General features: G+C 32.6%; 1 protein-coding gene and 1 long non-coding RNA gene across 3 annotated transcripts in view; one reads left to right on the top strand and one right to left on the bottom strand.

The window, feature by feature from the left end:
- Positions 1 to 15,038, top strand: part of PAIP1 (poly(A) binding protein interacting protein 1) — a 32,412-nt gene that overhangs the window by 10,625 nt on the left and 6,749 nt on the right. For both annotated transcript variants that reach the window (XM_074206245.1, XM_074206246.1), the window contains exons 4-6: positions 1,525 to 1,637; positions 3,683 to 3,794; positions 12,293 to 12,418. In XM_074206245.1, coding sequence (XP_074062346.1) covers positions 1,525 to 1,637; positions 3,683 to 3,794; positions 12,293 to 12,418 — 351 coding nt within the window. The remainder of the gene's footprint in view (positions 1 to 1,524; positions 1,638 to 3,682; positions 3,795 to 12,292; positions 12,419 to 15,038) is intronic.
- Positions 1 to 15,038, bottom strand: part of LOC141501866 (uncharacterized) — a 45,970-nt gene that overhangs the window by 10,095 nt on the left and 20,837 nt on the right. The window lies entirely within an intron of this gene.

Here is a 15,038-nt window from a genome sequence, read left to right on the forward strand (position 1 = left end):
CTGGTTTACATGGTTACCAAAATTAAACAATTTGTTCTTTATAATAGAATACTTTTATGATATTGGCATTAGGAATATAATTACCTTACTTACATTAACCTTGCTATAATTGAGATTTTAATGGACAATTTTACTTATTTTTGTAAATTGAAAAGGGAATTAAGAACAAGCACAGTTTTCCCTTCTATAATTTCTCATAGACACTTTGAGAAGCTTTTATAGATAGATAATTTAACCCTAGGGTCAGGCATCTAGATCTACAAAAAATCTACATAAATGAAGCATCAAGGGGCTGTTAATAAATTTTTCTATCTACTGTTTCAAAGAAAGCCCAAGTGGTTGATGAAGAAATTATTTACTTGCTTTGAGATAAAATAAGCGGAAAAGCCAGGAATTATTTTCATTCTCTGTTAGGCCAAAGATAAAAATTTAGAATACACTCTCTTATTGGTTATTAAAACCAAGGACAGTGTTCTAAATTAAATATGAAGTTGACTATCCTAATGTCCTTTTGCTGATAGGAGTCTTTAGAAGAGCTTAAAAAAATGTTTTCTCAAAGTGAAAATAACCAGTCTGTTTATATAAAATCTGGCCTTGCAATTAAAACACATTTTAAAGCTTTGCAAAATTATGTATTACACATGTATGTCTGGTATAGCATGAAATATATTGTGATATTTTGCAGAACACATAAAGATATTTTAGGACAGATAAATTTGAGATATTAAGAAACTGATATTTGAAAATGGAAATAAGGATTCATATCCCAGATTATGTTAACCTAGATAATGTTGCTCGATAGAAAACCTAATTTTCAACAATATATACTTCTTTCTTTTAATGTGGTAAATTTTGTCATATGGCATTAATTATGTAAGGCCTTTTATAAGTCTCAAATGGGTGGGACTTTTTTATATATTTGAAATTGAGTTATGAGTTCTTTATAATTTAAAAATTCCTACTGATTTTGATATATAAATTATTATAGATTGTAGTTTCTGGAGCATTATGAATGTGGTTTCATTATACTTTCCTTTAGCTCTTTTGCAGCTCAGAATTTCCCTAACTTAAGCAATGCACCTGCCTCAGACTCCCTCAGTAGAAGGGATTACATATCACACATAATTGAAAAATGATTTCTTAAAAGTATGTCATTTCTGCTATCACTAGTAATCTAATTGACTTGGTGGATTTTGAATGTACTACTTTGTTGAATGTAGGTATTTATACTTTTTTAATGCAGGCAAATTTTAAAGTTCAGTTAAAGGTTGTTTGTACTCTTAAATTAGTTGCATTAAGTGTACATTATGGAAGGCTATTTTCTTACTCCATCAGAAACAGTTGGAGATTTGTCTACTTAGTAATATAGCCAGTTCAGTTCCTTAGGTTAAAATAAATCAATTTCTTAAGTGCATTTATTCCTGGACTATTTGTTGCCATTGTTTAAGGATTTTTTAAAAAATTAATTCACGTATTTTGCTTTGTTTCATATAAAAATTATTGTATCCCTATTTTCTATTAAAGGCCACAACTGTTCCACATTTCTCTTACATGGGAGCAAGGCTGTGTAATTATTTGTCTCATCATCTAACCATTAATCCACAAAGTGGAAATTTCCGCCAGTTACTACTTAAAAGGTAAAGGAAAATGTATGAAATTCATAGAGTTCTAACATGTTTCCATTTTCATTTTAAACTTACAAGTATTAAATTAGCCTTGGAATTACATCCTTTTTGTTAATAATATTCATTTATGATACTTTATTCTTATTCTCTCGATGTACCCAACTGTTGCATTTCTAATTAAGACTAGACAACAGTCTGAAATTGTTAGCCAGGACAAAAGCAAAGTCAACCTAGATTGTATATACTCAGTGTTGGGGCTTAGTTATTCTGTCACCACCCCCTAATCTGCACAGAATACTTCTTTCTTCTAAAAGAAAAATAAAATTAGTTTTTTAAAATGCCTAACTTTTTTATTTAAATTTTTCTTCAAAGCTCATTAATATAAACAAATAATTTAACTTTTGATACTAACATACTTTAAATTACTGAGAGCATATTCAAACAAATTTTTATTAAATTTGATATGCTTATTCAGTTATAGAAATCTATAGGAGTAAGAGACCTATTTACACTGCAAGTTTGAGAAACCATCTATTTAAAGAATCTCCTGACAGAAGGCTAATGGGTTGAAAATATAAGGTTGTCAAGGGGTGGCTAGTGGCACAGTGGATAGAGCACCAGCCCTGGAGTCAGGAGTATCTGAGCTCAACTCCAACCTTAGACACTTAATAATAATTACCTAGCCTTGGGCTAGTCGCTTAACCCCATTGCCTTGCAAAAAACCTTAAAAAAACAAATGCCCCCAAAACCGAAACTATAAGGTTGTCAATTTGAATTTTTTTTCTTTGAAATTTTTACATTTTTGATATAAGAAAGGTTGAATTTAAATTCCTTGACTTTTAAATAGGATAAAAATTTCTCCTTTCTTTACAAGTAAAGCTAAACTTAGATATAAATAGAAACTTCTTAAGTGAATTGAGCTTTTTTACTTAAGCACATAGTACTTCCTGACACTGAAGTCCCACTCTATTGTCTCACTGTGGGATGGAAAAGGCTAAACTTTAAGAGGTTAGCTAGAAAGCACAAGCTCTTACAGATTTCACAAGTGTATATCTGGTAGTAAACTATATGTATACTAAATGTTTTGTCATTTGGGCATCAGCTTAACTAAAATCAAAGAGGCTTGACCCCAGATTGACTGAAGGGCTAAATTGTTTGACTGCAGTAACTCTTGAAGGATTATCTACTAAATTGTAGAGAGATTGTCCTGGAAGAAATGCCCAAACAGGTGAAATCAAGGAATTCAAATTGAAGGATTGAAAAAAATGTATAGGATGGGGAGGATTCAGAAAAGATTTATGCTAGATCAGTATATTCAACCTGTGAGTTTTTTTAAACTTGATTAAACTTTGAGGTTGTTAGTTACCATAAGGAGGCAGTTGGCAGTCAAAGGAGTTCTGAAATCCCAACAGAACACATCCTTACTAGTCTTCCTTTCTCCAATCTTTTCTCCATTTCTGCTTTTGTATATAGCTGCCATATTATTTTTCCTAAAACATATGCTAACTCCCCACCCCCACTCCTATCTCCATGGCTTGTAATATAAAATAGAAAATCTTTAGCTTGCCTTTCACAATCTGACTCCCTATCTACCTTTCCTCTTTCTCCATTCCTGACAACTGGCCTGTTAGCTATTCTCATTACTTGGTGTTAGATTTCCTGCCTCTGCTTTCACAGAAAATAGTTACAGCATTTTGTATTTGCTTATCTTGTGTTTTTTCTTCTCCCTCCTCTCCCAATAGAATTAAAGCAGCTTGAGAACAGCAACTGTTTCTGTCTCTATTCCTACCGCTTGGCTTAATACCTATGCATATTAGAATTTTTGTGTGTTGAATTGCTGAAGTAGATGGGAAAATTGAATTTTATAGGAGTGCATTTTACTGCCATCTTCACTGATTTGATTTGTGCAGTGTGTGCGTGCTCACCACACAAAAATTATTTTTAAGATCATTTTCTAATTTCTTTTGTAGTAGATTTTGTGAGAATATAAAACTCAGAAGTTAACTTTAAGAAAGCATTTTAAAATCTTGAGAGGATTTTGTCTGTGTGAATGATAGGTGTCGAACTGAATATGAAAACAAAGATCAGGCTGCAAAAGGAGATGAAGCTACCAGAAAACGATTTCATTCCTTTGTACTTTTCCTGGGTGAACTTTACCTTAACCTGGAGGTAAGAAAGCACAATTCTTATTATCAATCTATCTTGAAAACTTTTAAATTGTTGAGTAACTTTTGTATCAGCCATTTTGTTGCTTTTAAAAAAAAACATTTAGAAAAATAAATGATTTAGAAGTCAGCTTTTTCAAAAGAGTTTGGAATAGAAGGCACAGTTATTCTTCTAATATTTTAAAGGTTAAAAGTAACTAAAAACTAATTTGTGTTTGTTTTCATGCGTATTAAGAAATAGATCATTGTGTACTGTTGTACTATAAGACAGACAATGGAAACTTCTTTATGTTAATATTGTCTTGACAAAATGATATTCATTGGTTAAAATTGCAATTGGTTAGAAAATATTTGTGGAATGTATTCTTTGAAAGTAATCCACTGCAGAATATCTTAATATTTCATCATTGTACATAACAACCAAAATTGAACTAAAAGTAATTTTTATTAGACTTAGTTACTATTTCTCTTGCACTATGTTTTTGGATCAATAATTATATCATGATCTGTATTGAATTAGGCAATTTCTGCTATTAACAGAAACTACATGCTCTTTACCTATCATTTACAGCTCTTCACAAACTACTATATACCTCCTTCTATTTCATTAATTAAATAATGAAATGATTTAAATTGTAAGACTCCTCAAGGACTTTGAGCAATTTGTTTAACTTTTATGGTCCTCAGTAATTTTCTCCTCAATAAAATGAAGTGGGACTATAGATAATTTCAGATCTCTCTACTCCTAGTTGTAAATCTCACTATTCTGTGACAGGAAATTGGTTGTCTCTTCTTCTGTTATTTCACATAGGACCTGAATTCAACGTGATGAACATAATAGCTCAAGTAGATGGTTCCTTTAAATGCTTCCCAGTACACATGGTAGAGAACAGTATATGAAGTAAACTATAAGTCATACTTTCTTTCCTCCTTATGTTGCCCCATCTCCCTTAAATTCTACCTGATCCTTTGAGATTCAGTTCTAGCCCTACTTCTCTGAAAGTTTACCTGCATTACCTGGCTCTAAAAATAATCTTTCTGAAATAGCATTAACTATTGTTTATCTTCTATTGTAGTCTATACATAATCATATATCTTTGCTTCCTCATCTAGTTTGTTAATTATATGAAGGAAAGGTCTCTCTGCTTTATTTTTAACATTCCATTGAAGTAGTTCATACCAATTAAATGTTTGGTTAATATAGATTGGTTGTTTTATCCTTAAGGCATAATCTACTATGTGGACATTATCTAAATCCTTTTAGTTCCAAGTATTGGAGACTAGTGTGAAGAAGAAGAATGTTTGAAAATAATAATTAACCTTTGTAGTATAAAGGCAATAAATTCCATATACTTAGAAAGTATACTGATTGTACTGATTTCAAGAATTTCTAGTCATTCAATTCTGGTCGCCTTTTAAATTGCAATAGTAATAATAGTCTGTGAAACACTATCCTTAAAATAAGGATATCGTACCTCTTAGTTTTCTATCTGATCCATTTCAAGACCATAAGCACTTAATTATGACATCCATTCTATCTTTATTGAGTTGTTAGTTCTTATTTCATATTTACCACTCTATGACTTAATGAATAGTAACTAAGTGCTTTGTCACTGTGATAAAACAGAAGATAGATAACTGATTATCATGATTTTTGGAGAAAACTCAGAGTTGTTCCTCTGACTCATTTTGGGTTTGACTATAATTTTAATTGGTAAATTAAATAAAATTGGGTTTTTAGGAACCACACCATAAAGTGCTTATTTTAAAGCACATACTTTTGAATGTAATGTAAGTATAGAAGAAAATTTAAAAATTTAAAACATTGTTCTTGAATTCATGGAGTTTAAAATCTGGCAGGGAAATTATATAAACACCATTTAGCCATAATTGATGTAGTATCATTAAGTGCTTAAGAATTACAAAGCAAAGTACTCAGTAAAGTCTACAGGTAAGGTAAGATAAAATAATGATCAAGAAAGTCAGAGGACGACTCATGGAGAAGAAAACAAAATTTTAATACTAATTAAAAAGGAAAAAAATCAAGAGGAGATAGCTATTCCAGGCAGAGGGAACAGGGTGAGCAAAGCCTTTGGTGGTTTATGCGTTTGGGAGCAGAAAGTAGTTGTTTGGAGCAAAGGTTATGGGCAATATCTGAACAAGGGAGGGAACAGATTATAGAGGGTCCTGAATGCTGGGAGAAGAGTTTGGTTAGATTATGGGGAGCCATTGAAATCTCTTGAGAAGAACAGTGGCATGACCAGATATATATGTGTTCAAAATTGTTTTGGTATCAACTTTTAAAGGTGAATTGGAACAGGTTGTATTCGTAAGAATTGTGAAAAGGCTGTTGCAGTAATTTATGTGAGTAGTTATGGTCTATATTAAAATGATAGGCATAGAGTATAAAGCAAAGATATAAAATGTTGAGCTGACATGAGCAGTATTTGATTTCAAAATAAGAGAAACATAAGGGAGACCAATTGTCAAAGATACTGAAGGTGTTGATTTTTATATTATGCATGAGATTGCCTTGCCAAAAAAAAACCAATTAAAAAAAAGTAGAAGATTGTGAAGAACTACCAGGGGTATGAAACCTATAGTGAAAAAAAAGCTTGGCCCATACACAGTTTCATATTCTGTAAGAGAACCACTATTTTTTTTTTAGGTTTTTGCAAGGCAAACGGGGTTAAGTGGCTTACCCAAGGCCACACAGCTAGGTAATTATTAAGTGTCTGAGACCGGATTTGAACCCAGGTACTCCTGACTCCAGGGCCAGTGCTCTATCCACTATGCCACATAGCCACCCCAAGAACCACCATTAAAAGAAGTTTTGACCTTTTAAAAGATTAATATCTATTCTATGCTTGCTCATTCTATATGACTTTAATCCACATCCTCATAAGTTTGTCACAGGAAATCGTAATTTTTAACTGGTATTATGAGGATTACACTGGAGTATATAGTATATAAACCAGAACTGTCCAAAATGCCACATGCAGCCCACAGGGCCCATCTGTGGGTTTACTAAATGCTTTACTAAATGAAGCTGAGCTATAGCAGAGCTCTTGCTAAAATGGCAAACCAAAGAATATTGTCTATTGTTTCAATAAAAACTTTTAAAAGTAAAGTTGGACAGCCCTGATATAAACTACTGTCTACCTGTTATCCATTGTTCTTGCCACATGAAAAGTCCATTAATATTTTCCTAGCCTTTGTTTCCCTGATGATATCCTTGAATATGATTCTTCATAGTTTTTTAATAAAATTTTATTGATAACTTTGTTTTTACCTCATTGAATTTCAGTATCCCTTTATCTTTTCTTCCCAGAGAGTTATCTCTTAGCAAATAACATTTTTAAAGGGGGAAAAAAGCAAAAAAGGGGAGGTAAATCAGCAAAATAAATCCTCACATTTCTTTGTTCTCTATACATTTTTAAGTGATATTCCCCCAATTATATTTAAATATGATTTTAAACATTTGTCGGGTTTTTTTTTTTAGTTTTGTATTCAAGATTCTATCCTTCCTCCCTGTTCTATCCCCTCCCAGGCAGTAAACAATCTGATTTAGGTTATGAATGTACAGTCATGTAAAACATTTCCATATTAGTCAACTTGTGGAAGAAACCATGAACAAAAAAGGAAGAAAGTCAGTAGTATGCATTGGTCTTTATTCAGATGCCATCAGTTATTTCTCTGGAGACAGATAGCATTTTTCTTCATAAGTCATTTGGGATTGTCTTGGATCATTGTGAATCAATACTTTTTTTTTTTAAGTCTGAAAATATATGCAGTGCTGCACAGTGATGAACCTCTGCACAGGATGGAATTAGGGTTAGCTTCTCACATCTTTCCTAAGGCAGTTAGGTGATACAATGAGGGGAAAGACCCGGGCCTGGAGTAGGTAAGACAGGAGCAAGTAGTTTATTCTCTGTTTCAAATTCCTCAGCTGTAAAATGGGAATAATGATAGCCCCTGCCTTCCAGGGTTGTGATCGAGGACCAGATGAAATCATATTTGTAAAGTGCTTAGCAGAGTACCTGTCACCTAGTAGCTACTGTAGAAATGCTGACTTCTCCTCCCCCCTCTCTTATTCTAATAATTTTCCATTTTTCTAAGCTGAACCCTCCTTTGTAAGAGAAACAGAAACTTTTTCTGATAATGAATATATTATTGCATACTGTTGTTAGCCTCCCCACTTTTCTGGCATAAAAGAAAGAGCTATAATTTATTATCTTGATCTTTATTGATTCTCCAAACTGAGCTCCTCTCACCTCCCACCCCCCATTAGAGGTTTTAAATTTCCTTTTAGTGATCCTTTTATTCCTATTCATGTTGACATTCTTTGTGCATTTTTATTCTCCTGTAATTCTGTTTATTTTGCTCTATATTAATTCATACAAATCTAATCCTTGTTTCTCTGAATTCCTCACTCAGTAATTGCTTACAAAGTGTGATTATGTAGTTGTTATACTCTAAGTGTTTAGTGTAAATTAATCTTGTAATTCAGTAGTCAAATGTTTTTAAAATATACTAAGTCATTATATTCCTTTCTTGGAGCAGAGTTATACTAAGAAAACAGTAGCATGAAATCTTCACTTAAAATATTGTTTCCCCCAGACAGTACATAATCTAGCGAATCAATACTGAAAAGTCAGTGTGCAAGGAGCAACTTTATCTGAACCCTGGTTGATTCATTTGTTTCTTTTTTAGGTTTTTGCAAAGGCAAATGGGGTTAAGTGGCCTGTCCAGGGCCACACAGCTAGGTAATTATTTAAGTGTCTGAGGTCACATTTGAACTCAGGTACATCTGACTCTAGGACCAGTGCTCTATCCACCGTGCCACCTAGCCACCCTGATTCACTTGTTTCTTGAGCTCATTGCTTTGAATTCTGTGCAGGGTTTATTTATTCATCAAATGATTGTTTATATTTCTCTTTCCTTTTTAAGTTTCAATTTTTGTGTTGCCGGTCAGCAACCCTATGTTTTAAAACATAAATCACCAAGTAATGTACACACATTACTTCATCTTCCTTATATTTAAGACTCTTTTTAGAACTAAAAACCATTATATCATTATTGGTACAAAAGAGTTGTACCAATACGTTTACTTATAACTTTTAAAGTACTTTTTAAAGCACTCTAAAATCTGACTTTTGCCTGTCTAACCTTTTACATTACTCCTCTTCACAAACTATATTCTGGTCAAACTAGACTACTAGTCATTTCCTTAACTAAATATTCCATCTCCCAACTCTATAGTTCACACAAGCTGTTTCCCATACCTAGAACGCACTCCCTTCTCATCTCTGCCTCTTATATTGTTAACCTTCAGGGCTCAACTCAGGAGCTGTCATCTCTGAAACTGTCACTGATCCCTATGTTTGAGAATATTCTTTCTCAATTTTTCTTGAATTATGCTTTCTTTTGGTATGTGTTGTACTTGACAATAGAATGTAAATGGTTTAATTTGAATCATTGTGTGCCTTTTGCACAGAAGGTGCCTAATTGTTTCTTGAATTTATAATTTTAATCTGTGATACCTATTTCTCTTTATACGGTGATAAACTTTATTTTGCTAGGCATTGGGCTGAAACTAATATTAGCTGAAATTAAATAGTAATAAATATAAAATCTTGCTCTTGAGTACAAAAAATAAATTCAACAAGTATAAGATAGTGAAGACATAGCTATAGATATATGAAAATGTTCTTAAAGTTTTGCTTCTGAAAGAGATCTTGGTGTTTTAGTATACTTCAAGTTTAATATGACTTAATTGGGATAGTGTGGTAGTCAGCAAAGCTAATGTTACTTTGGTCTGTTATCAGGAGAAGCCAAGAAGTTCCCAATATTTCCCCAAAAGTCCCATTGTACTGTGCCCACATGAGACTTCCTCTGGAGTATTTCCTAAATACAGTTGTTTAAATTGGATCTTGATAAGCTAGGGAATATCCAGTGTAGGTGAAGCAGCTTTGAGTCCATATCTTGAGAATTAGTTGAAGCAACTAATGGTTAATCTGGAGTCATGATTAACTTCTAGAGTCATGATTAACTGTGGTACTGATGGAGTTCTAAATGTTGCGGATATTTTTATTTGCAATATTATTGTTTTTGTATAAATAATTCCTCTGATTCTGCTCACTTCACTCTGCATCATTTTATACAAGTCTTCCTAGGTTTTTTTCTGAGCCTATCCTTTTGGCAATTTCTTAGAATTGTAATATTCCATTATGTTAATAGACCATAATTTGTAATTTGTTTAGCCATTTCCACAGCTGACAAGCACTCACTTTGTTTCCAGTTCTTTCAATAAAAAATGATGCTGGAATTGTTTTATGGGTCTTTTGGGGACAGTCTCTTTTACTGGAAGTTGTTCATCAAAAGTTTCCTTTTACTCCAAAATATTGTAGCAGAAAATTTATGCTCTAATAAATGTTGGGCTAGTATTTCAGGCAAAAATTGTAATTATGAATTTCCATACCTTATCTTCAAATCTCACATAGTCCACATTGCCAAATCTTATATGTATCATTACAACAAATCTCATATCCAAATCCACTCCTTATTCTGCTTCAAGATTATCCCAAGTTTATTATAGGACCCTCTGTAACAGTTAAGTACTTTTAGTATATTTCACATCAGTTTGAGAAGCATTGAACTAGTTAGTCTCCAATATCCTTTCCAACTTGAAAAATTCTATAAATGTAGTTGTTTTCTATTTTATGTGTGAATTTTAAAGTGCAACTAAAATATTTCAACTAAGTCTATAAGAGAAGGGAAGGATTAGGTTATAAAACTGCATTTAACCTCTTATTCCTATTAATATTCCCAAATGATTGCCTAATTTAAATTGAATTTGCAAAGAAAGAAGACAAATTTTAACACCTGCAGAAATTCCAATAAATGGAATTTCCCAAACCTATCCTTAATTTTTGCTACAACCTCCAGTTAACTAATTGATTCCCTGCTTTCCTCTCTGTTGTGTTCTCACTCTTCCATTCCCAGTCTTGGCCCTATACTTAAGCAGTTCAGTTTTATTTTGTAGTATACACTGGAATCTCTTGACTTCCTGACCTGTTTGCTACTCATACCTTTCCAAACAACTTACCTAGTTCAGCCCTGTTGTCTGTCTAATAACTTTCTACTCCTATGCTGCTGAAAATTCCTTGAGGAAATCATCAAAAAATGTTGATTGTATGCACTTCAAATTTATTAACTAATTTTAACTGAGTTTTTTTCTACTACATGGTAATTATTTTATTCTTCCCTTGTTAACTCCCTATTATATTCCTCACAGTATGATTCTTGTCTTCTCAAGCCACATTCAGTCTCTCTTCGCCTTAGAAAATTGAGGCCAACCACCATAAGCTGCCTTTTCTCATCTGTTCTACCCCCCCCCTTAGATTATTTCAACATCATCCTGCATTTTCTTCTTTTGTCTTGTCTTGGAAGAAAAGGTGGCCTCTCTCTTTGCCAAAGCCAATGCCATGCTTTTTTGCCTTTGATCATATTCTCTCCTTGTCGTCTCCCCTTTGGAAATCTAGTTTCCCTTCTCTGTCCCTAATATATTTCACTTTGTTCACTGATTTTTTCCCTTCTGCCTCCAAATGTAGTCACTTCATCCTTAAAAAAGTTTCACTTAACCCTGTCATCAATTCAAATTACTGCCCTATAGCTCTCGTGCTTTTTAATAGTCAAACTCCTTCCCTTTGTCTCCCTCCTCTCACTTTTCAAGGTTACCAGAGAGCTCTTTGTTATCAATTAACTGGCCCTTTTTTCACTCCTCATTCTTGACTCTGTTGCACTTGGTACTGTGACTATCCTTTCCTCTGGAATATTCCTAGGTTTCCATGATTCTCCTCCCCCCCCCCCCCCCCCCCCCCCCCCGGTTCTCTCTTGCTAACCATTTCTTTTAAGACCACTTTGCCAAATCATCGTTGATGTCTTGCTTCCATGCATACATATTCACCAGGGCTTTGTCCTGTGCCCTTTTTGGTTCGTATTCTGTCTCAGTGTTCTCATGGATTCCCTAGAATTTAATGAGCCTTGAGATCTCAAATGCTTAGCACAGTCTGACACGTGGCAGGTGCCTAATACATGCTTCTTGACTTGAAGTGATGTACTCAAGGTCATATAGCCAAGTGGTGTCTAAATCAGGATTCAAATTCTTTTCTTCCTGAATTTAAGTTGAACATTATCTATCCTTGTAATGTTCTTAATTTGGTTTTTGTATTACAGACATTTAAATTTCTTATTTTTACAATAAAATGTGGTATATTTGAAATTTTTGAAGAAAATTCCATTTTATAGTAACTTGATCAATTTATAAAGATAAACTTTACAGATACGTGCAAATTATGATAATTCCAATAAGATATCAGTTTATTCAACTAAAATATATTTTTTAGTAAGTTAAACAGAAATATTCTTCCATAACCCTAAGTTAGATTTTTATTAGAGGATAGCAGTGTTTTGATCATTTTGTTTTGTTTCGTTTCATAGATTAAAGGAACAAAGGGGCAGGTTCAGAGAGCGGATATTCTTCAGGTTGGTCTTCGGGAATTACTGAATGCACTTTTTTCCAATCCTGTGGACAGCAATTTAATCTGTGCAGTAAAACTACTGAAGGTAGGGTTTATTAAACATTTTCTTTTATATTTTAATTTTTTTTATCTCTTGCATGTTTAGAATAAGAGAAGTTGAGATCATATTATATATTACAATACACGTTAAGCATTTTTATCAAGGACTTCAGATAAATTTTATGCTCTGTACATTGTAGGGCTAAAGCATAAGCACAGTGTTTGGTATATGCTAGTAGCATGTTTGTAAGTACATACTTATTGTGAGTTGATTAAAAATATTAACACCTGAGTGACTTTTTTGTGAAATGTATTTAATTTTTATAATTTTTCCTGCTGTTTAGTGGGGATGTTTTATACCATGTACATAACCAAAGGTACTGTTACTTTATATTATATATAATATACTCTTAAAGTCAGTTATATGAAAATCTTTCCACTCACATAAATTTCTAAAGAAAATTGCCTGGAGGCATTCCCTCATTCACCTCTTAAATTGTAATAGAGTCTAAGGTAGTTTGCACTGTTTATAGCTTTTGTCCTTTCTAGTGATAAAACTTCCTTTTGCCCTCCTTAACAAATACTCCTCAAATACTTTTGATTTTTCATTAGCCTGAAAATGTATACATTAAAACTTGTATAACATATTCAGTGAAAGCAGAACTTTATTCCAATGAGCAATTTTTGTAGCAACTCTTCCTAAATGCTAAGAAAGAAATATTTTGGCAATAGAGAAAGAGGGAAAGCCTGATAAGAGAAGCCACCTGATACTTGACTATTTAACTTAAATATTTGTCTTCATATGTAGGCCCATGAGTTCAAAACATATGACCCATGAGCGTCCTGTATATAAGATCAGCCTAACAGCCTCTTCACCTTGAAATATCCACAGACACAACAAACTTAGGTTAAACTGATCCCTAAAGAGAACTTCCTACCCATTATCTTTTCTTTCCCAGAAGGGTTATCATAACCCCCCTTTTTTTTCTTTCTTTATTCATAGTTCTTTTTGTTATTCATAATTCAGTATTTCATTTTAGGCAGTTTTACTATTGGTCCCTTTCTCTCCCAACTCATCTTAAGTTACTTTAAAAAAATCTTAACTAAAAATCTTACTAAAAAAATTGATACTATTAGCTTCTCCTAGCTCCTGAACCATTGAAAAAATCCAGAATCTGTACCAAAAAAGGTTCCACTTGATGACTTTCCTTCCTCGGTTATAGTTGACTTTCCTTAATACTGACAGCATTCAAGAAAAATAAAAACTTTATTCAACTTTGATTTTTTTTTATATTTTGGTTTATGGTTGCAGTAGTGATTATTTTCTATTTTTTTCATATTAAACAACAGTATATTTCTGCTTTATAGAGTTGAATGAAGGAACTTTTTTTTTTTTTTTTTTTTTTTTTTTAGGATTTTGCAAGGCAAATGGGGTTAAGTGGCTTGCCCAAGGCCACACAGCTAGGTAATTATCAAGTGAAGGAACTTTTTTGAACTCAAGCAGGCCCTTACCAAGGACTTGCATTTTCCTGTAAGAAAAATGAAAGATAATCAGTTTCCTCATTTTTCTGAAGCAGCTTTTAAAATAAATTTTTGAAACACAGCTCAGTTACACTTGTGCACCAGTGTGTATACATACATAAATATATTTATATATATGTTACACATAATATAGTTTTTAAATATCCCTACCTTTTTAATAATTGGAAGTCTAAGTCTGATGAAATGCTTTATGAATTTTTCTCTAGATTTTGCTCACTTAACTTCATTTGTGAAGTGTTCTTAAGTTTTGTGATTCATAATACTGGCTATATGTAGCCATGTAAAATGTCAGAAAATAACTGAAGCATTTCTTTTACCAAATAAAAGTTGGTTCTTTTGTGTCAAAGTTTGATTTTTATGTGAACAATGGATAAAGGATCAGTGAAAATGCAGAAATAACCATTAAGTTTTGTGCTAATTATTCTCACTTAGGTTTTTATTATGTACATAGAAAATCTTATTTTCTTTTTGGCTGAAAAAAAGGAAAAATTTTAAGATGCAGAAAATGTCATGCTGATTTGGGTGGGGTTATATATTCATTTATTGTAAAAAGCATAGATATATTCCAAATTTCACTAAATGTCACCTACTGTATTTAATACTTAATTGCTCCCTTCGGTATAAGAGCTAAGTCACTGTAGATTCTAATTTTCAGCTTTATATAAAGAATGGAGTTTAATTTTGTGGGTTTTTTTAATTGGTATGCCATTTAGGGTACCCAATCAATTTTTAAAATTTATTGGAAAAAGTTAACCCTTTTTAAATGATTACTGATCTGAAAGCCTAGGTACCAGCAAAATGAAAGAAAAATTGTATGTTTATTAGTGTCATGGCTAAATTGAGAATTTTAGCTGTTCTCCAATCCAGAATAGAGCCATAGCCAGTTGAAGATCCAGAAGTAGTATTAGGAGTTTTGTAGACAATAAAGAAGAAATTAGGGAAATAAGATGGATTGCTATAATGGCAACTAGTGTTAGTTCTTTATTTGCTATTAACTAGAAGTATCATCTTGAGAAAGCCATTTCATCTAAGATAATCAGTTTCCTCATTTTATAACATGAGGTTGGGCTAGATCATCTCTTAAAGTTGTGTCTAGCTCACTGAATCTATATTTGTCAGAGGAT

The sequence above is a fragment of the Macrotis lagotis genome, chromosome X (genome assembly GCF_037893015.1).
Source record: "Macrotis lagotis isolate mMagLag1 chromosome X, bilby.v1.9.chrom.fasta, whole genome shotgun sequence".
Lineage (NCBI taxonomy): Eukaryota > Metazoa > Chordata > Mammalia > Peramelemorphia > Peramelidae > Macrotis > Macrotis lagotis.